The sequence below is a fragment of the Durio zibethinus genome, chromosome 9 (genome assembly GCF_047325235.1).
Source record: "Durio zibethinus cultivar Kanyao isolate XHJ-2024 chromosome 9, ASM4732523v1, whole genome shotgun sequence".
NCBI lineage: Eukaryota > Viridiplantae > Streptophyta > Magnoliopsida > Malvales > Malvaceae > Durio > Durio zibethinus.
This window is the reverse complement of record NC_143170.1, coordinates 1,537,142-1,558,598: the sequence shown is the minus strand read 5'-3', so window position 1 is coordinate 1,558,598 and position 21,457 is coordinate 1,537,142. Positions and strand designations below refer to the sequence as shown.

Below are 21,457 nucleotides of genomic sequence, written 5' to 3'. Positions count from 1 at the left end.
AGTAAATTAATCTAACACTGCTCCACCAGAGGCTGTAGCAGACACGTTACTGAACGCCAGAAAAGTTGCTTGACGCTATAGGACAGAATCAGAATGCCATGGAAGTAATGGCACTCTATAAATGCATACATGTTGATATGAAAAACCAAAGAATTATAGAAGCTCTTATTATAGGAAATTTCAAGAAGACAAAAGGGGACAATACACAGAAAGCTGTGATACACCCTCAGCAAACCCAGACACCAACTTACAGAAAAAGAAACACCCCGCCCAAAGATCAACCAAATATCATAATGGATGGCTGATAACCACAAAATCAAATACATTAGCAAAGCGATCACCTCTTGCTGTTTAGAATATCTTAAAATCGTTCTATGATCAAATTGGATGACCTTTTGATCAGGCTGCTAGTACTATGATCACGATGAGAAGCACAATTCCGAATATTACCAGGAGCAAGCAGGCCTGCCCAAAAATAAGTAAAGGAATTAATTCCTTGGAAGGATGGTGGAAAGTTCACTGGTGAAAGCAACTGTCTAAGATGGCTTTGAAAAGGCAGGTCACAAGACAATTTAGGTGGTGCCATCAATCATGATTCCTAGACCCACTGAACGAAGCCCCACATCATGTCCCACTATCACAATTAAAAAGGGGTATAAAGATAGTGGGAATGTCTCTCGTGATGGTGCTTTACATCCAGCGCACAATTTTAATTTAATAAAAAAAACAACCAGAGCATTTCTCGTTACCAGAGAAGAATTTGATCTCTGTGTCTTTGCGGCTTTCACAATATGGGATTTTGCCTGTACGGTGGCAGCCTGAGAATTTTCAATGTGAGTCCCAATGTCATCTGCAGCATAGATTGACTTTCAGTACTTTTCAACATGACCCAGAAGGTCAGAACAAACATAGTTAATTCACTGCAAAAGATGAAATTCTTTACCAATTATAGCTCCTTGCTCATGAACTAGCACTGCGAGATCTTTGAAGATCTCATTGACCTCACCAATTTGCTGCTGAATTTCTTGAATTCCTTGTTCTCTTTCTTCGATGATAGCCTCATTAAATGCAATCTCATTATCCAACAGCAAGACCTCCTGTCTGCAAAAGAAAAAAAAATACTCAACAGCGGCTGTAGTTGGATAATCAAATTCATAAAATCAACAACAAGATAATACAACAGATAAACAGACTATAACGAACAGCATCCATGGATCACATAAAGTTTTGTTCTGAAAATTCTGGGAACAAACAATAGAAAATACATATTGTATCTATGCATGGCATGGGGGAATGAATATGATTAATCACCCGTCCATTAAGTATTTAGAATTCACAATTCAGCAATACATGGTATCACTTGGGATCTTTCTGATTAGTTATGATGCTCCAATCTAATATATGCATATAAATATACACACACATATCAGGATAAAGAACTGGCGTGGAGGATTCATAAGAAGGAGATGGCTTAAAGGAATTTGTAAAATATAACTTACCTTCTTGATTCCACAAGAAGGGCTCGCTGTTCAGCACTTTTATCTGAACCTACATCTATCTCACTGGCCGTGTAGCTGCATATAAGAGGAAGAAACCTCCAGCATAAGAATATAACATGCAAAAGACTGAAGTACAGTTGAAGCATAACAAACAGATAGCCACTAAACAATTTGCATTTGCAACCAGTAAATGGCAGAAAATTCAGTAGTCAATATAGATGTTTTATAAGTGATTTGTCAAAACTATCTTGCTAATGACTCAATTTTCCATGTAGGCCATTAACACAAAAACATTGAATGCACTCTCCTACCCATCTATGTACACATAAACCCTACTACATAAATACCTTGAAGGAAGAACTGCCTGGGGAACAAATGGAGTGTATGCCGTTTCCCTTTCAGCTGCAACCCGTTGAGCCTTCTGAAACTCTTTCAAAACTGCTTGAAAATCTTTTGCAAGTTTAGCATCTGTTATCTTCTTGCTTGCCTACAATTACAAGGAATTAAAGGGCATCAAGCACTTCCTGAGGGGAAAAGGGAGATAGAGACAGGAGGCATTGAGTGGTTCTCCTTTTAGCAATAAGTTCAATAACCTATGCATGAATTACCATGAGTTGGAATAGAACAAAAGAAACATTAGGAATAACAAACACCATAGGTCCACAGCTATCATCATTCATCTCCTCTTTGTTGATTTAAAAGGTAACAGAAACCTACTTGGTCGACAGAATCAACCAAAATCAAAACCAAACTTACGCTAACTTCAGCACGGTGATCTGTTTCACTAGCTTGTTTCAGTTTAGCCGAAGTGTCCTTCACTAATTGCCCAATATGAAGCCTCGCTTTATGCCTGCCAAATGAGACATGTCAGCTATACTGGCCGCACATGATCTGATTAGCATATAGTCAAAATCACTCAAGAAATCGAGAGACAGCAACTCTTTGGCGATGCAATACAATGATGCAGACCGTTAAGCGATCAAGAAAAGCCAACATTAAATATCAAGAAAAATATAAACTATTTTACAGAATTGCCACATTCAACCAAACGAAAATGAGAAATACTCTGAGCTTCCTCCAAATTGAACTTGAACAAGGGCATCATTTATCATCCCTAATTGAAACTCCCTAATGGAAAGATTGAAGCAATTGAACAAAAATAAAACCACAATTTCGTGTTTTTTGATTCAATATCAAAAGACGGTCACATTGAAATCCCTTGATCAGTTAAAATTGCAATCGAAGCCATTGAATCGGACAAGACTCACAGCTTTTCTCGGAGCTCAGGCGTGTCCTTAGGGGTCCCAAGGGTATTGACGAGTCGCTGGAAGGTGGAGACAGCAGTATTGATCTGGAAAATGCCAGAAGCCACTGCTTGCGTGGCGTCTTGTTTGCCGTTGATCAGGTTTTGCCTCGACGCCAATGGCCGTCCAGCTTCCAGATCTTGAAAGCTCATGATTGCTCCTCCTCTATATCTTATATTTGCACAAACCCTAACTTCCTCGAGAAAATTTTGAGATGAAATTTTCTTGAGAAAGTGATGGGAAAACGAAAACAACAGGCGAGAAGGCTCTTTAGTTGCACGGGGAGAGATTAAAAATCGATGGGAAATGGGTAAAAATAACGGAACCTAAGAACACGGCGAGAGTCGAGGGACTGTGACAGAGAAAAGAATTAGACGTTTTTTAAATAAAGAAATAAAATATTTAATAAGGAAAATTATCGTGCCAAGCGGTTTCTTTGGAGTGGACGGGAGAGGGACAAAGTGGGTGATGTAGAGAGGGCAGAGTGAGTTGACACCGAGTGGGCTCACTGGTTTGTTTGGGCATTCACTGGTTTATTAATTAAATAATATACATATTTTTGGTGGGATCGAAAGATAATTGGTTTTGGTCTTTTGCATTTATCTTTTTATTTATAAAAGCTTTGACGGTGAAAGGCCAATATCCAAATATCGAAGAGATGTATTTGAAGCTTAATCCAATATATTTTATTAGGATATGTCCATAAAATCTTATCTTAGTGGCAAAATCAAAGTTATCTAATAATATTTTGTTGTTTTATGTTTGTTCTCCTTTATTTCTTAAGATTTGAAGGTGATTAATACGTGAAATTCAATAATAACAATAAAACATAAAAAAAAAAACTCAAATATAATTAACATGTGAAACTTATGAATTAAAGTTTGTTGAGATCCAATGTTAAAATCGTATTTTGACACGATGAAAATAGATTATCATCGTATTATTAAATAAATTCTGAAATAAGGTTTTTTTTTTCTTTTTTTTGTTAAAGTTTTTGCTGTTTTGATTTATATAATTAGAAATTAGATATGTATGAATGATGTATTATTATCATTATATACATAAATATTATAAATTAATTAAAGAGAAATAACAAGAGATAAATTCCTAGTGAAATTGGTTCAGCCACATACTTTTCATTAGATATGTTTTATAAAATACATGAGGTTACAAGATAAGTTCTAATCAGTTACAATGGCATTAATTCTAGAGATATAAACTAAATCAAAATATAGTAAAAAAAAATAATTACATATTACAACCAAGAGACAAGAGTCCCAAACAGGGAAATAAAAAATCTATTCAAAAAATAATTAAATAAAATAAATAAGAAATCAACAATCATTTTTCTTTTATATATAGTCAAAGAAAAATTAAAATTAACTTAGCTAACTATGGCTTAGTATATTAACGTGGGAGGTGGGTCCCAATACAACGATAGGAGAATCAGATCAGACCCATTAATCGTCTCATTAATTTCTTCATTCCAAGAAACGGAATCTGTAATTATTACCGTCTTAAAATCCCTCTATTTTCTTTCTCGCACGTGCTACGATTGCCGGCGAAGCCTGGCATTTCCATTTCCCAACCCTCGCACGTGCGTCCAAAACCTCGGTGGTCTCTCCTATAAGTAACGTGCCTCATTTTTTCCTTCTTAAGACAGGACTTTTATTGATCGGCTTAAGCCCTCATCTCTCTTGCTCATTTGACCATGTCGTCGGTTAGTTCTTTTTCTTTCATAGCACAGTTTTCCTTTTTCTCATTATTTCTTTGCAATCTGAAGTTGGTTCATACTTGCTGTTTGTTTGTTCCAATGTTTGAATCGTATTCCCTTTTGGTATGTATGTTTGTTGATCCAACAATTGGTAGAACTTTGTGCATAATGTAGTTTGAGGGTCAATGGATTCTTGGGATGACCGAATATTAGTCACTTGATTAATAAAAGGGTAGGTTAATGGGTTATAGCTCTTGAGATTGCCGTCTGCATTTAGTTATGGTTAGAATAAAAATAAGCTAATGCAGTTGAAACATATCTTACTTTTTTATATTTTTTTAGTGTGTGTGTGTGTGTGTGTGTGTATGATTGCTTCATTTCTTTCTACTATGTTTGCTTGTTGAGATTGATTTGTGCATATGTGATAACTCAATGGAGTTCATAGGTTATGATGTGGGAGATATTATAAGCTTGCTGACAAATGATTATTTGGGATTGATAATTTGCGTATATTTGCAGTTATTTCTCTTAGCCTAGCTATTATCAAGATTCAATAAGTCATGCTTTATGTTGTCATTGCAGATTAAAACCATTAAAGTCAGCAATGTTTCTTTAGGAGCAACTGAGCAAGACGTCAAAGAGTTCTTTTCCTTTTCTGGTGATATTGAATATGTTGAAATGCAGAGGTTGGTTGCTCTTTTAGTTCCTAGCATCTTTTTTATGTTACGTTTCTATGGGTGTAAATGTTATTGCTCATGCAGCAATACCGAGCGGTCACAAATTGTATATGTTACCTTCAAGGATTCTCAAGGAGCAGAAACTGGTGTTCTTCTTTCGGTAATTTAACTTCAGACTATCATTCATTTCAGTATATGTGTATTTTTCGTTTGATTACATGGGAATGGTTGTCTTTTGGTTTCTTTGTTAATATTCATAATATAAGACAATCTGCAGTGTGATTCTTGCCAGATTGTGTAATGTTGAAGAACCTTTGATATATTGACAACGTGGATAGCTTCTGCTTTTTAAATTGAATGCCCTACTTTCCTTTTTAGAACATGTTAAAATAATGGACATCTTCCTTTCTGGGGTTTACTTTTGCTTGGTACTTTTTCTCAAAGCTCAGAATCCATACAACTTTAATATGAGAAAAATATCATAACTCCAATGAAAAGCTGTGCAGTAAAAAGTTTCTCCTAGAACATATGCCATGTTCGTAGCTAAACAGTGACACCAATTTGGGAAAAAAAAGTAGTACCATATAGTTACTTAACTCTGAAGTATATGGCAATATATGATATGCTTTAATAGAAATTTTACTTACCAATATATTAAGTTATAAAGAATTGCTTGACAGACATATATTCATGTTGCAGATGTGGATTGGCTAGCCAACATTAATTTGTTCTCAATATGGCATATGAGTTATATAAGTGATTAAGTACTTGTGTTTCAGGGAGCAACAATAGTTGATATGTCTGTCAGTATTACTTTAGCTCCAGACTACAAGCTGCCTCCTGCTGCTTTTGCATCGCTTCATGTAAGTGTCACACTCTATTGGTAGTTTAAATGCTAAAACAAGGCTTACATTGTTTTACATTTTCTGCAGGCTACTCAAAATAAAACTCCCGGTGGTGCTGATTCTGCTATTCGAAAGGCAGAGGATGTTGTTACTGGAATGCTTGCCAAGGGCTTTATCTTAGGCAAAGATGCAGTCAACAAGGCAAAGACCTTTGATGAGAAGCATCAGTTAACATCAACAGCCTCAGCTAAGGTATCATCTTTTGACAAGAAAATTGGGTTCACTGAGAAGATCAGTGCTGGTACTACTGTCGTTAGTGACAAAGTACGAGAAGTGGATCAGAAATTTCAGGTTTCAGAGAAAACCAAATCAGCATTTGCTGCTGCTGAGCAAAAGGTCAGCAGTGCAGGATCTGCCATAATGAAGAACAGGTATGTATTCACTGGAGCTTCATGGGTAACAGGTGCTTTCAACAAAGTTGCAAAAGCAGCAGGAGATGTTAGCCAGAAGACAAAAGAAAAGGTGGTAGTGGCTGAAGAGGAACGAAAAAGAAAAGTGATCGATGACTTTGCACAGATTCATCTATCTGAGTCCCCTAAAGCTTCTGCACCAAGTGAACAACCTTCCAAGCATACACCAGCACAAGGATTGATTCTTTGACTTGCTTTTTCTGTAAATAATTGTGAACTTCGGAATTGGATTCTGTGGAAATGCTGAATGTGGGGCAAATCTATCCCATAGCATTTCATATAATTAACCATCTTCTCGGCCAGAATGTTGAATGAATTGAAATTTACGTTGTTGTTGGTGATTCCTTTTAGTTTTTAGCTTCTCATGGCAAGCCTGTCCTTGAAAATAAACATTTTATTTGCTAAATATTTAATAAAGAAACGTCGCCCACGAAACTGATTAACTGAAGTCGACATAAAACCTCAATTTCAGTAACCCACGCCTCCCTTAAGGCCCCCCACCCAACTCTGCCTCTTTTGCAAATACTGGACATAGCTATGTTGATCCATCGCACACCATCCAACAAAACCCTCCACCTCCGCTTCTTCTCCCAAGCCGCTCTCGCACTCGACCAACCGTCAGCATCACCTTCACCTCTATTTCCATTGAGCTACCTCGAAGGCTTCGCCAAGCCCGATCCTAAATACGCCAAGACTATACATCGCCATCCCACGCTCAACCTCCGGCAAAGCATCGCCGCCAAAGAAAGAAAAGTGGGTCGAGTCCCAAGCATCATTTTTGAGCAAAAAGATGGCCCATGTGGAGGCAACAAAAGGCTCATTTCTGTTCAAACCAATCAGGTCAGAAAATTGGTTAAGCATCTGGGCCAATCTTTTTTCCTTTCCAGGGATTTTAATCTTGAGGTCCGCTCAGAGTTTGGGACCGGTGATTTGATTGAGAAAGTCCGGGTTCTCCCCAGGATGGTAATGGTCTTTTCGGGTTTTTCTTTAGTTCACTAAATTTGATTAATCTAATTGTTATTTTTCTTTGTGAATTTAGAACCAGTGTTTCAGCTTCATTTGCATGCGGGGACTGATGCACATCTTAATGTGACCTTCATAAGGGCGCTTTCCCATGCTTTGTTGAAGGTGGATGTTCCTCTAGTCTTCAGAGTAGAAGATGTATGCCCTGGACTAAGGAAAGGCAACGAGCTGCAATGAAATTTTCTTTCGTTGATGTAATTTCATTGATTAACAATTTTTGTTCATGATTCCATTGCTCAAAGGATGAGGTGTATGTGGACTCTTATTGTGAAATATTAATTCAATAATTGGTAATTGCATTTCTTTTTGTGTTTAGTTTCAGCTCTGCTGACTTATGTTTTATTTAAGTAATAAGTACTAGGGAAAGTTTGTTTTATTTTCAATATTAACAGTAGATTTATATGCATCCTTAGTTTTTCATATTAATATCATGTCAATTAACAGGGCCATTTCTGTCTGGTTTTTTTATTTTCTCTTTGTGATATGTATAAGGTTTATCTTCGCAAACTTCCCCTAGTACAGATGAATGATGTTGGTGTTAATTCTGATCATCCAACGTAATGATTTCCATTTAGACATATGGAGATGATTTGATGTCATAACTCATAACTAGCATTCCTTCTAGAGACAAAAAATCGTTGCGTCACTCTCTCGAGGAGTGCTCATACTTTCACAGTTAGTAGTTTTAGATGGAAGGAAGCTAGTGATATTACTGGGCATAGTGCCATACGAATTTTGTTGTTTGATATTACTATTTTTGTATTTTCTTTTATCCATTCAATTGTATTATTCTTACCATAACAAACATTAAGCATAGCAGGCAACAGGAAGTTAAATATTTGTCAGAAAGATCTGATGTTGCCTATGCATAATCCACAGTTTGAAGGTTATCATAAATTCCTTTTGCTGCTTCACAAGTTATATATGAAGTTTAATATGTTTTAAATTTTTACTTTGTTCATGTTGAATCTCATTTGATGCATTCCTTATTGCTATAACCAGTATATTCTTTCGTCTATATTTGTTAAATATCACTTATTTCACAAACCTGGCAGGGTTGTTCTTGAATACTGTTAAGAGGACTGTTAAGTTCCTATGCCCAGTAGATATTATTCTTCCATATATTGATGTTGATTTGAGTGAGTTGGGCGGGGGTCAGAAGGTGGTAATGGGAGACCTCAAGGTTCATCCAGCTCTAAAAGCTTATTCAGCCGAAAGATGAGCCTGTTTGTAAGATTATGGGAGCCAGAGTTTCAGACCAACGGAAGAAGAAATAAGGATTTTGGTTCAGATTTTGGCAAGCCTAGCGTTAACAAAATTTATCTGAATGGGGCATTGAGTGAGCTAAAATTTATGCTATCACTTCTCATATTGTTCACCCTATGCAGTGCTAGAGTGCCTTCTTTATTTATTTATTTTTTTCTCCTCTTTCTCCCATAGGGTGGGGTGAACAAAATCAATCATGATGTTTCGGGGCAAATCACTCGGGGATTCAAAATCTCCAAATAGTTAAATCCTTTTTGCATTTTTTTTTTTTTTGCCTTGGAATTTGCTGTTTTTATTCCATTGATTCAGATATACTTTTCCTACTGGACTCAAAGTTCTTAGAATAGCATTCCAACTACTGCATATGTGATATGTATGGCTTATAAAATCTGTTTTACAAGGTTCTTTGAATGGGTTTTAACTATAATCAATAACTCTGTTATAAATAAATGATGAAGATGTTTGATAGACCTTGTGTCTATTGATGTTCATTTGGAGTTTGCCACTTCAGTTTCATAGTATTCCGACACTCCCAGGATGACAGTTTCATAGTATTCCTTTCATTCCTTATCTCTTTGTTCATACGGAAGAAGAGAAAATATGAAATCATTGTTTATTAACCTTAATTTTGAAAATTTTCGATTGTTTGTATCATCATATGGTTAAGATTAAGAATAATCTTTAGCTCTTGTCTCTGGTATTCACTCTCTTCCCCGCCTTCTTTTTCTTGTTAATCTGGTCTTGAAACATGCTATTAGTTAAAATCTTCCTAAATATAGCTTTTTTCCTTTATTAGTTTGAATTTTAATAAGACTCCTAGAAAATCTTATGATTTTCTTTGAACCATATATAGGTTTTAATGCGTTTAATTTATCCTAAATTTTTTTAGCCACAAAAAGAAAAAAACTAAAAGGGCCACCAACCAAAATATTACTGAAGCACGCACCATATTTGTTGACATGAATTACTGATAACATTACCTTTTCTTTTCTTCAAGTTTTATGCCTTGAAAGAACTGAGTCTATTTTTAAATCTCAGACCCACCAAATATTGTCATCTCCAAATCATAAATTTCAAAATGCAAGAAAGTTTCCATGTTTGGTCTTGAAATATTTTCAAACTAAAAAAATTCTAATCAAACAAAGTTTCTTATAGATTTAGAAAGAAAAAAAACAATGGAACTAACATTTTTCAGAATCGCATTTGTGGTTATAGTTTTGGTCATAATTTCCTTCAGGTAGTGATTTTCTTTCTTGTTTTTCTCAATCAAATGCAAGCCCACAAGGCCCCAACAGCACATGATTTCATTAATAGTATTTCATGGTTTGTTAGGGATGACTTGAAACCTATAAAAGAGCAGTGAAATTAATAAGCTGTCAGTCTTGCAGGTTTAAAGGACGCACATGTCGCAGCACTTCCGACGGCCTACCTTGTGCAAACGGTCCCAGTGCCTGTGATTTGGGCATTTACTTTCGCTTGAGGAGCTAGCTTTCAAAACTTCCCCAATCGCACCATTATATGGAGACTAATTACCCATGCACGAATAGGGTAACTTCTGGTTCTTAATGAAGTTTGATGACGACTAATGAATTTGAAGAAGCCACTCACCTCAGTTTTATTCAGATGGAAATTCTAAGTTTGAAATAATAGTTTTAGTCCTTTTCAATACTATCTATCAACGAAATTTTATTATATAAAATAAAACTAAATCATAGAAGAATGGAAAAATCAAAGTGACTAAGTGAGTTTAAGTAAGTGGGGTTAGTCAAAAGTTGAATGTGAACCCTTCCCTAAAGAGTAAGACATAACTCATTGTTATTCTTTAAAAGAAAAAGGATTTTGACGTTAACAACTTCACAAGGCTATATCTCTCTTTGCAAAAATATCTCAATTTGAAATTCCACGATTTCCTGAAATAATTGAGAGCCACTGCAATTGCTCCAATTTATACGAAGAAAGCTTATTATTATTAGATTTACTGTTGAATTAAAAGTAGTTGGGGGCTTAGGAGGATTCGGTTTTGGAGCTTTTTAAAAGCGATGGTGGGGTGGGGAGTAGAGTGATGGAGGGCCACACAACATTATGTCATTATCTGCAGAGAATCATGATTATTATCATTATCAACATCACTATTTAAGAAAAATAAAAAGAAAAACTGAGAAATTATGAATGAATGATGTACAATTTTGATGATATGATTGGCTCTAATTATTAACCATTGTCTAAATTATTAAACTCCGTTAATAAGCTTCAACTTCACCCCCTACCTATGTATATCTACGGTTAATTACAGAAGAGATACGCATTTGTCTGTGCATGACTTCTTCAAATTATATGCTATACACAACGGAATGCTCCAGAGGACTCGTCGATCCTAAATTACTTAAAAAATTCAAACAAAAACTAAAAAATAATAATAATAAAAGCAAGCAGAATTTGAGTGTTTGACGACATAAAAAAGTGATAAATTCTTTTTGGTGTTATTTGATTGTGGGACCCAATACGATGGAGGGTGGAACCAAATCATCAGACCTCCACGTGGGAAGGACGCATGGTGTTGCGTAATATCTTGACACCTCATGTGGAAGCACGTGATCATCTCCATCAGTACGCGGGTGATCCATGTCTCATCTCACCATTCCCTGCTCCCTTTTTTTTTTTTTTACCGAACGGTAAAGTCAAAGATAAAAGGAATACAAGGAAATTGAACCAATCAGAGTCCTCCGTACCACCGACAATTTTTGTGGCTTGTAACATTGTGCTCAACATTTGACACGTGTTCAACAATCGTACTAATTGACACAGCCCTGCTTTCTCCACTGGTATTTTCCCCTTCCCCACTTGCAACAATTAGTACTATATCTTTTCCTGATCAACAAAAACCTTCTATAAATAACCCTACAACTCCAAAATTAAAAACATTTATTTATTCATAAAACATTTTTAGTGATAAAGAGTTAAAGAGAACCCCTTTCAATTAGTCAATCTTGAGTAAGGTAACAGGGAAGAAAATATGCAGCTAAGCGTAAGATTATCACTGTTACAGCAGTTAATGGGCTTCTGCGATTAATACAACTTTCTAGCTGGCATCCCAACCGTAACACGAGGTGCAATAACGGTCCGAATTTCCAGCTGGATTCCACAACTTACTCTAGGCACGAGCATCACTAACTTACGCCTCCAAAGGCGCACGTTAGCCAATTTGAATTCTTTAATTTAAAAGTATAGTTTTCAAGTTTCGCAATTTATTTTCTTTCGTAATTTTATATACAAAGATGATAAACAACACAACTGCCACACACGTAGCGCCAGCTAATATATTTGCTTCACAAGCCAACAAATTAACATGCAATTTAAATTTATACGTGCAACAAAAAATTTTGGGCAACGGCCGGCACGTGCGGATTTGTAGTCAGATAGAGCAAGAACGACGGATGAGAGCAAAAGAGTGAAAGAGATAAACAGAGAGAACACTGCTTAGAAATCGGCTATTTTTCGGTGGAGCCGGGACTTCGGGACGAATTTATCAAGTTCTTGCAAGTTCCTCAGGCTTCGAATCGCCAAAACATCGCCTCTCCGAGATTCAATAAATCGGCCGACGTCGCTGATTTCATTTGAATCTGCAAATAACGAAAGCGGAAATCTAAATAACCAAAAAAATCATTAAACAAAAAAAATTAAAATAAAAAAGAAAAGGTGAATTGGAGCTGCATTATACCTAAATGCTTTGAGAGATGCTTGAATCGATTAAAATGAGCCAAATCTGAAACAAAAAAATGTTAAAAAAAACTAATGGTTACGATTAAGCTTGAATAACTTTGCTTGCTTGATAGCCGTTGATTGAGAAGACGAAAAACGTACCAGATTGTGAAGGATTGTGGGAAGTTAGGTAAAGAATGAGGAAGCAAAGGAGAGTGATAACAGGAACAAGGTGAATGAACTTCTCAGGTTTAGGAGGAGATGTCAACGACGACGTTGGCGACGATGAAGGAGAAAACGACAATCGGCGAGGCTTTGTGTCTTTGCGTTCGTCGTCGTCGATGATTTCTCTGCGTTTCTCATGATTTTCAGCAACAGAACTCTCTTCTCCACCGTGGAAGTGGAGCTTGGAGCTCGGCGAGCCTAAGGATTGTCTCTGCATGTTAGAGAGAGAGAGAGAGAGAGAGAGAGAGAGAGAGAGATGAAGGGAAACAAAGGTTGGTTAGTAGTAGAAAGTGAGTTTTTCGTTGTGGTTTAGGTATTTCTTTGGAGAGTTCGGTTTTTGTTTTTTCGTTGGTTTTAATTTAGGTTGTCTTAAGCCTCGCTGTTTAGTAGAGTATTAATTAAGCATTAATTAATTGCAAGGTACTTCTGAAAAAAGCAAAGAATTTTAATTTTAGTTTGTATTTAGCTTTGTGAAGGGGAAAGAAGATATTTATTTGAGCGCTCTTTTAGTTGCGTTGGGAGGCGCTTTTTTGCTTTTCTTTGGTACGGTAAAATTGTGACGTTGGGAGAGTGCTCCATTGTTCTTTGCTGCATACTTTGTACATTATTATAAGAATAGTTTTGTTTTAGATTCAATTCCAGTCAATAATATTTTATTGGATTATTTCAATTGCAAGCTTGAAAGTTATTATTTTTAAATTATCCAATATGATACATTTTATTATGATCTGAGAATGGACTAATTAATTTATTCCAAATGTTTTGTATTAAAAAATAATAATAATTTGTTAGGATTTTTGCACTTATGACTGCTGTTTTATTGTTCTGTCTAAATATATATACTTTCTATAGAGAACTCAAGTGTTTTTTTTTTTTCTTTCTTTGTTGAAACAATTTTTGGAGTGTGTAAAGGCTTTCAGTTTTTCCTTTCTGATCATCTTCCATTTTGTGGCAAAAATTTCATGCAAACCCTACCCAGTTTATTGGCATTTTAGTAAGTCTGTCAAATTAATACATAGATTTTCATGAGAAAGTTGGTGGCAAAGGATACAAAGCATCTTGATCTTCTCTCTTTCCCAATAATTAATTTGAGTGTAGTTACATATCGTAAATCTTGAGATGCATTTCATTGGACTTGCCCGGCAGTCAGTAGGAAATATACATCCTAGCGAAACACAGAACACAATTTTTTTTTTTTTTACTGAGAAAAAAGGGGAATAATAACATTGCCATTAATGAATTTTAGTTCCGATAAAAGATGTCTTGATTCTGGGTGTTGCTTCTTCGTCATCCTAGTTAGCTGCGTTTTAATCTATTCCTGTCCCAATTCTACTTTTGTTTTCAGTGAGCCTAAACCCTTCTTTGGAGAGCGACTGCATGAAGTTACAGGCCATACCATTGAGCTATAAACATGATATTCCCATATCCAAAAATTCAGCCAGATTGAACAATCTTTTCAAAGGAAAGAAGCTATACGATCTGAAACAGAGAGCTCCAACTCCCCAAAATTTTAACAGTAGTCTTTAGCAGAAGAAAAAAAAATTGCGAAGATGGTCCAGTGTTGAAAAAACATGAATAATTCTGGCACAACTGCAACAGACAGGTGCGAAAAAATGATCACCAAAACCATTTTGAATTTTACAAGGAATCAGCCTGCTATGATCAAGTTCTTGCAGCAGAATGAGCATGTGGGATGCCTCACTCTAAACTGTTTTAATGCAACGGAAATTGGAACCGTTTTCCCCCCTGCAACAAATTAACAGGTACATTTTATCTCTGATCCATTTGTCTGATTCAAATCAGATGCTTAAAAAGAATACTCCAGGTTGATCCAAATAAAGCATTTAAATAGTTTCAATTATGAAAGAATAGACAATCATGAATAGGATCGATTTTGCAAATTGCATCAATTGTATAATTTCTTGTATACAAAACTTGTTGCACGACTACAAAAACAAGATCTAATCATCTATTATCAGAAACTCAGTAATTAACACCAAAAAGTTGAAATTTGTTCCAGTATTAACTACAAATTAACTATAGCTTGAAACTATAACTAATCAAATTAAAATCAAACCAGAAATAGAGCCAACGTATAGCACAAACCTCCTATACTTATATGCCTTCAAGCCCAAGAATTATCGAAAGCTGCCGAAGTAATCGCCTGTTAGAACTCCTCAAAACTGATCCTTCCTTCCCCATCCGTATCGGCCTCCTTGATCATCACCGTCAACTCCTCTACCGTCAGTGCATGTCCAAGTTTCTCCATGGAATGTGCTAACTAGCAGCAGTGATGAAACCATTACCATCCCTATCAAACATCTTAAACAGCTGCTTCAGCTGCTCCTCGCTGTATGGTAACTTCTCCGACAGTAGCTCCGGAGCCACCAGAGCCACAAACTCTGAGAACTCCACCAGCCCATTACTATTCGTGTCAGCCTTTTGTATTAGGGCTTCGACCTGGTCAGAGCTCGATTTTAGCCCCAAGGACCGCAAAAGTAAACCAAGTTCCAGCTGTGTTAAGCTCCCATCGTTGTTCCGATCGAAAGAACGAAAGATGTCTCGTAATTCAGCGATTTGCTCACCATTTAGCTTCGCTGGTTGCTTGTTGTTCATGTTCATAAGAAACCTCAAATCTTTATAACCTCTATACCCTAAACCTTAAACTTGTTGCAAAAAACCCTCAAACCTTAGCAAACTAACTTCAATAAAGATTCTTGTACTTTGCTATGTGAGTCAGCTTGGTTCATCACTTCCATTAATGATCCTTTGAATACCAAGATGATTGTCTTCTGGTTTGATTTGTTTCTTTTGAGATATGGGTCTCTCTCTCATACCAAAAACAGTATCGTAGGATCCAAGATTGCCTTGATTCCTCGACTTTTGATGGATCTTTCCTTGTTTACCAGCGAGTAAACCAAGATTGCCTCGATTCCTCGACTTTTGATGGATCTTTCCTCGTTTACCAGCGACTAACCCAAATATAGGACCGCACTAAAATAACAGAAAAAAAAATAGCAATGCAAATATCCCTTGCAAACAGAAGCTGACGCTTTCTTTATTTTATTTTATTTTTACAAATGTAGATAAACGAAGTCAACATTATGAAGACAAAATAATTATTAGAAATAATTAATTGAAATCCTAATGTATTGTTTTCAATCTCTTAAATTCAATCTTCAATTTTTTTCTTAATTTCACGAGAAAATTCAAAGAGGAAAAATACGTGAAAAGTGGCGTCAATTCCGTGACTGGGGCATTTATTTCTTGCTTGTTTGCTACACTTTCTGTCAACCATGCATTACCCAAAGGGGTTTTCTCTAATCTCTACAGTGAACGTGGACTAATCATATTACGACACCTCATGATCCAAATGTTATACTTGTTAGCCAGGAATTCGTTTGGTGGCATGGTGGTGAACCTATAGGGTCGGTAACAGAGAGATAACTCGAGCCACTAGTTGTTTGGTGAATTGATCAGTAAGGACGGTGGCATGTTGGTGCTTTGCCTTCTTCAATTATCTTGTTTGATTTTTATATATAAAGATTAACATTATTATTAGTATTGGAGAATCATCAATCATACAATCAAATACTGTAGTACATAAGAAGCACTAATTGTCAAGAAAATCCCTTTGTTTTTGGTGCCAAATTATTTATAAAAACTTGGATTTTGAAATTTCCATTTATTCTTTTTGATTCAATTGCCATGCTAATGATCCCTTCTGCTAGGAAAGTAATGTCCTCTTCGGGCTGAAGCTCAAATCCAAGATGGAACTAAGTTCAAATGTTAACTGGATCGCACTATTATTGTTATTGTTATTGTTAATCCCACAAAGAACACCATTCTTTGGCACAAGGCGAGCCAGCCCCAAAAGAGAGTAGAGAAATCATCAGCTTGAAAATATTTCACAAATCATGCCACAAAAGCAATGTGTAATGTGTTTGATGCTCTCCCTAACATGTAATGAAAAATATGTACCCAACAAATGGATAGGCTTCCAGTCAATAGCCTTAGCAACAGACATCATCAACAAAGTATTTATACTACGTGCTATGATCAGGTAGGGTTATCAGAATGAAATGATTTCAAATTCACCTTCAATTGATGCAAATGTTTTGAAATCTGTCTCCCACAAGTATCATTTATATCCTACACTGTACTTAAACAAATCGACAACAGCAAAAATTTCCTTTGTCCGCAAGTAAAGATTAACTCTTAGTCAAAAAGAGAAACACAATAAATACATATATTCCCTTCACAGATACCATATGCATAGTGCACCTCATACATATACTCTTCATAGATATGCATGCATAATGCTCCTGGCTACTGCTCCAGCAGAGGACTCCCCAGCTTTGCAAGCACGAAGACACCACCATCTCCTCTTGATATCCGAATATCCTCATCAAGATACGTAATCAGAAGCCAGGAACTTGACCCATCACCAGGAATAGGAATCTTAAGAGGTGGCTGACCAGAAATGGTTCTTGAAATATTTGCGACCAAATCCTGAATTGGGTTAAGAGATTGCTGCACAGGTAACAAACTGATTCTTTGACCAAAAACATCCACATCTGCAGGGAGTTCAATGCTTGGTTTTATCTCTGGAGGTTGCAGTGTACCTTCCTTAAATTCAACCTGAATGTTTTGTGAAAAATATTAGTACCTTGGAAGCAAATGTTTCATATGTAAAGATTTCCAAACTCCAAATTCAATAACACGACAATAATCATCATTCTCAGCCTTTCCAATTAAAATTTTGCTTGCTCATATATATATATATATATATATATATATATCCAACCAGCAGAACATTCATAGGACCACTTTCATCACAAAATCATAAATTTCCAGTCGTGAATCATTTCAGGAAGTATTAAACTATACTTTTCTAAACAGAAAAATTCGGTCAAAAAAAGCAGTCTTTCGTTGGATTATAAACTTCCCATCTTTTTGGGATGAAGTCAGTCTTGATTCTAGATATATCAAACTTAAACAACCAGTATAGTTTAAGATTTACCTGTATTCTTGAAGGAGTTCTAATTTCAAAGGTAGCAGATGCACTGAAAGAGAAATCAGCAAAAGGGCCAGACAATGTAGTGGAGTTCACAATAGACAGGCTTGCCGTATCAATTGTTTGGCTTATACTTTTCACTTTTAACAAGGGGCCAGCTGCTACGAGTGAAAACAGCTCAGAAAATGCCGTGTACCTGATCAGTTAGAGATCAAAATTATACAAAACAATCAACAGGAAGATCAGTGAATATGAAATACCGAGTACTGATTATTAATATAACAATTATTTTACCGTTTTTAGTTGTTCATTTATTAATAATTAATTATAATTTAGAAAAAGGAAAAAGCAATATTTTTTAAAAAAGAACAAGACACTCACAGCAAAATCCAATTGCCATCAAGAAGCTGAGTAGCCTCAGTAGGAGCCCGGGTGGGGTTAACCGCCTCCAACTGATTGACTAACTCCGAAACTTCAGCCCTTACTTCAGGCCCCGCCCGAAACCCCAACTCCGTCCCACAAACCGTATCCACCAAACACCTCTTCAAATCCGCAACCCTACCAGCAATACCCTCCTCATCCTCCTCCGGCGCTGCCTCAGTTCCTCGGGCAGCGACGGCTGTACCGTTACCTATCTGATAATACTCTTCCTCCCACTCGTCCTTGTACCTCGGAGGATCAAAATCCGAGAGCTTGGTGGTTTCGGGTTCCGACTCAAGCTCCCATTTTTCACCCCATTCGTCGTTTACGCTAGGCTGAAAAGAAGAAAGCGGGATCGGGGGATTTGCGTCGGAATCAGATTCGGGAGTAGGGTCGGGTTTGGAGCTGGAAAGAGAAATAAAAGAAGATAATTTGAGGGTTTTGTGGGGTTTGGTTGAAAGGGGAAAGGAGAGCGGGATGGGTTTAGGCGATTGAGAGAAGGAAAGCTTTGGGTATTGACAGAGGAAGAGAGAAGAAGGTTGTGCAGCGAAGAGAAGCGCCATTTCCTTGCGCTTCAGTTCTCTCTCACTCAGGTTCTCATGAGTTTCTCCTGCTGCTTCCAAAGAAAAAGAAGGAACAGAGGAAACTAAAAAGGCCCAAAAGCTTTGGTTCTTCAACTTCAGCTTGCTCTAGATCTAGAAGAAAGCTTTGAAATATGGATTGGTCTTTTGGCCCAATTCATCAAGAAAACCCTCACAATTGGTCCTAAATAAAATAGGCGAACCTCTACCTGGGTCAGAAATCCTGTACCAAAATAAATATTGCGGGGCACTGCAATTTAATAGCTATCTAGGAGTTTGTTCAATTATTTGAAACTACGAATTAATTATAGATTTGAGAAGCTGGGGGAAGCAACTTTGGGCAGGACAGGGATTCAACAAGCAAGTCAGTAGAGCAACCCATCAAATGTGACAGTTGTGGGCCATTTCAACACCCACGTGTTGGTGTCGGACCATATTTGTTGCCTTTGTTATTAATGAAAACGAAAAAAAAAAGAAAAAGAAAAAAAGAGAAGGCAGAAAAACAAAAGGGTTTTAAGATAAATCAATTGGAAATGGAAGGCTGTTATGACTTTTGTGAGTTTGAGCGAGAAAATTTTGGGTCTTTTAGTTGTTATATTAATCTACAAACCCTTACTTTTAATGGGTTTTTTTTCCTTAAACTAAAATTGTGAGGTTGGCATACTCCTTTTTAATCATGACAAAAGCTTACCTTGTTTTAGAGCAACATATCCAAATCATTTTGTTCATGAACATCAAGAAAGAAAGATACATGCTGCTTAGTGACTTAATCTAAAATTTCAATAGTAATATAAATTTGAATCTGAATATGAAATTCAATGTTAATTATATCTATTGATTCAAAAAATGACAAAATATATCTCTCATAACTTATTTCAATTAGTTTATACAATCAATATTAAAATATAACATTTGATAAGTCGAAGTTTAAATTCGTGTACTTATAACTTCATGTACTATTTTCATATTGCAATCTAATTTGTATAAAAAAATAATAAAGTAAAACTTTTTTTTTCAAATAATAGAATATTTTTGTTTCACATATATATACATTGAAGATATCTAACCACACGAGTGCATCAGTATTTATTAATTAATAGTAAGAGATGTATACGATGAAGAGTAAGCAACACACAATATTGTATTGTTCCAATTTATTGCATAATGATGAGTTATAAGTGATCTTGTTGTATCTCTCAAATTAATGGCTCATTCGGATGAAGTAATATTTACTTATGTTTTAGTATTAATTATTATTATATGTTAAGAATATTTGGTCATAAATTTGTACAGAATGTGATTCAAAGACAAGATGATGTTGGATATTAATTTCTTGTATGTGTAGAAGTAGGAAGCTATATAGTAATTAATTAGAGGATAGAGTGCAGGCAGATTATGGTTTTGGTGCCACAATAATCCAGGTTGAGAGAAAATTTGTCTCAAACTGATCTCTACATTTATTTCTTATTCTCAGATATCAATGCTCTATTAATATATACACCATGGAGTATAATAAAACAAACATAAATAAATTTTAAGTTTTCTCTTGATTGGGGATTAATTTCACAAATTAATTAAATCCTTTTCCAGATTTAATCTTGATGCCAAATTCCTATAGTTTCAGTTTCTCATAGGTTTCATGTGGAAAACTAATTAGTAATACATGAATCATAATAGGGAAAAATAATTTGAAGTATATGGGAACCAAATCAAGCATAAATATGAAAATAAGGATGATGACATATCCATTGATAAAAAATTAATGTGCTTTGACCCAATTTTGGGTTATATCTTCATATTCTTTTCCTAATTAGACTTTGCAAATACTATTTATTTTATAGTGATCCCTCATTATCTCCATTAAAGCTAATGACACAAATAAATATCATCTGCTACCAAATTTTATTTCCTTATCTATTACTAAGTCCATTTCCCTCATACATTTGTTATTATCACTGTTGTTTCTAATAAACCAAGATTATATATGTAAAAAAATTTGCATAGTTACAAAGTAGTAGCAGTCCAAAATATAATTTTACATGAGTTAATACAACTGTATTATTGTATATGTTCTCAAGTATACACCTTTAATAATGAGAATTTGATATTTCGTGATGGAGGTTGTTGACTAGTTGTAGAATCAAATCTTGAGAATAAAGAAAAATCGGATTTATTTATGGAATGAAAAAAATAGTTTTATTAATTTGTATAAAATTAAAACGGTGAAATAAGTCTTTGAATTAAAACTTGAACTTGAATTTGAATTTGTATTTCGATTTCACATAATTAAATATGAATCTTTTTTATAACATAAATTTAAGATTTTTCTTGCAAAAATAAAATCTAAGATTTACAAATTAGAATTTTCATATCTAAAAGAAAAGTAAGGATTTCGTGAAGGAAATGATTCATTTGCTCAACATTAATTCAATCCCATTAAAACTAGCAGTGTTGTTTAATGAAGTTGTTTTTCATAAATTCAGATACCCAAAAGGAAAAAAAGAAAGGAAAAAGAGGAAGGGAGAGTGGTCCTTGTGATAAAGACACCCTTGGATTTTAGTATAAGGGAGTCAAAACCCCATTTATATCTTTGCAATTATGTCAATGTCCCTTCCACCCCATGGATGCAACCCTACTTTCAAAACTACCTTTGCAGCGATATACGACGAACTTCAAGATTTCTTTTCGGACCCACGTCACACAAAAATGGACGGCTT

The 21,457-nt window shown here is 35.6% G+C and overlaps 4 protein-coding genes and 1 pseudogene across 4 annotated transcripts; 1 reads left to right on the top strand and 4 right to left on the bottom strand.

Annotated features, from left to right (window-relative positions):
• Positions 1-138: 138 nt before the first annotated feature.
• Positions 139-3,476, bottom strand: LOC111304656 (syntaxin-22-like). Its single transcript, XM_022901426.2, has 7 exons — positions 2,768-3,476; positions 2,256-2,349; positions 1,847-1,986; positions 1,500-1,574; positions 944-1,101; positions 750-850; positions 139-465 (listed from the first exon to the last, which is right to left on the bottom strand). Exons 1-7 carry the CDS (start codon positions 2,953-2,955, stop codon positions 400-402), a joined length of 822 nt encoding a protein of 273 aa, XP_022757161.1. The 5' UTR covers positions 2,956-3,476; the 3' UTR covers positions 139-399.
• Positions 3,477-4,242: 766 nt separating this feature from the next.
• Positions 4,243-6,850, top strand: LOC111304652 (binding partner of ACD11 1-like). Its single transcript, XM_022901411.2, has 5 exons — positions 4,243-4,523; positions 5,100-5,203; positions 5,279-5,354; positions 5,974-6,057; positions 6,127-6,850. The coding sequence occupies exons 1-5, from the start codon at positions 4,515-4,517 to the stop codon at positions 6,697-6,699; spliced, it is 846 nt and encodes a 281-aa protein (XP_022757146.2). The 5' UTR covers positions 4,243-4,514; the 3' UTR covers positions 6,700-6,850.
• Positions 6,851-12,025: 5,175 nt separating this feature from the next.
• LOC111314946 (uncharacterized) lies at positions 12,026-13,088 on the bottom strand. Its single transcript, XM_022916567.2, has 3 exons — positions 12,660-13,088; positions 12,517-12,561; positions 12,026-12,418 (listed from the first exon to the last, which is right to left on the bottom strand). The coding sequence occupies exons 1-3, from the start codon at positions 12,937-12,939 to the stop codon at positions 12,276-12,278; spliced, it is 468 nt and encodes a 155-aa protein (XP_022772302.1). The 5' UTR covers positions 12,940-13,088; the 3' UTR covers positions 12,026-12,275.
• A 749-nt stretch (positions 13,089-13,837) lies between these two features.
• Positions 13,838-15,699, bottom strand: LOC111314935 (putative calcium-binding protein CML11; annotated as a pseudogene).
• A 1,106-nt stretch (positions 15,700-16,805) lies between these two features.
• LOC111304586 (plastid lipid-associated protein 3, chloroplastic-like) lies at positions 16,806-18,780 on the bottom strand. The gene is made up of 3 exons (XM_089765286.1): positions 18,121-18,780; positions 17,746-17,935; positions 16,806-17,363 (listed from the first exon to the last, which is right to left on the bottom strand). The coding sequence occupies exons 1-3, from the start codon at positions 18,720-18,722 to the stop codon at positions 17,052-17,054; spliced, it is 1,104 nt and encodes a 367-aa protein (XP_089621412.1). The 5' UTR covers positions 18,723-18,780; the 3' UTR covers positions 16,806-17,051.
• Positions 18,781-21,457: the final 2,677 nt, after the last annotated feature.

Coding starts and splice junctions, on each gene's coding strand:
- LOC111304656 (XM_022901426.2), bottom strand. CDS start 2,955: ATGAGCTTTCAAGATCTGGAAGCTGGACGGCCATTGGCGTCGAGGCAA. Junction 1,987..2,255: donor ATCACCGTGCTGAAGTTAGC/GTAAGTTTGGTT, acceptor TTGTAATTGTAG/GCAAGCAAGAAGATAACAGA. Junction 1,575..1,846: donor CAGGCAGTTCTTCCTTCAAG/GTATTTATGTAG, acceptor TCTTATATGCAG/CTACACGGCCAGTGAGATAG.
- LOC111304652 (XM_022901411.2), top strand. Junction 5,355..5,973: donor AAACTGGTGTTCTTCTTTCG/GTAATTTAACTT, acceptor CTTGTGTTTCAG/GGAGCAACAATAGTTGATAT. Junction 6,058..6,126: donor CTGCTTTTGCATCGCTTCAT/GTAAGTGTCACA, acceptor CATTTTCTGCAG/GCTACTCAAAATAAAACTCC.
- LOC111314946 (XM_022916567.2), bottom strand. CDS start 12,939: ATGCAGAGACAATCCTTAGGCTCGCCGAGCTCCAAGCTCCACTTCCAC. Junction 12,562..12,659: donor CCACAATCCTTCACAATCTG/GTACGTTTTTCG, acceptor TTTTTGTTTCAG/ATTTGGCTCATTTTAATCGA. Junction 12,419..12,516: donor GCATCTCTCAAAGCATTTAG/GTATAATGCAGC, acceptor CGTTATTTGCAG/ATTCAAATGAAATCAGCGAC.
- LOC111304586 (XM_089765286.1), bottom strand. CDS start 18,722: ATGGCGCTTCTCTTCGCTGCACAACCTTCTTCTCTCTTCCTCTGTCAA. Junction 17,936..18,120: donor GATGGCAATTGGATTTTGCT/GTGAGTGTCTTG, acceptor CTAACTGATCAG/GTACACGGCATTTTCTGAGC. Junction 17,364..17,745: donor GAACTCCTTCAAGAATACAG/GTAAATCTTAAA, acceptor CAAAACATTCAG/GTTGAATTTAAGGAAGGTAC.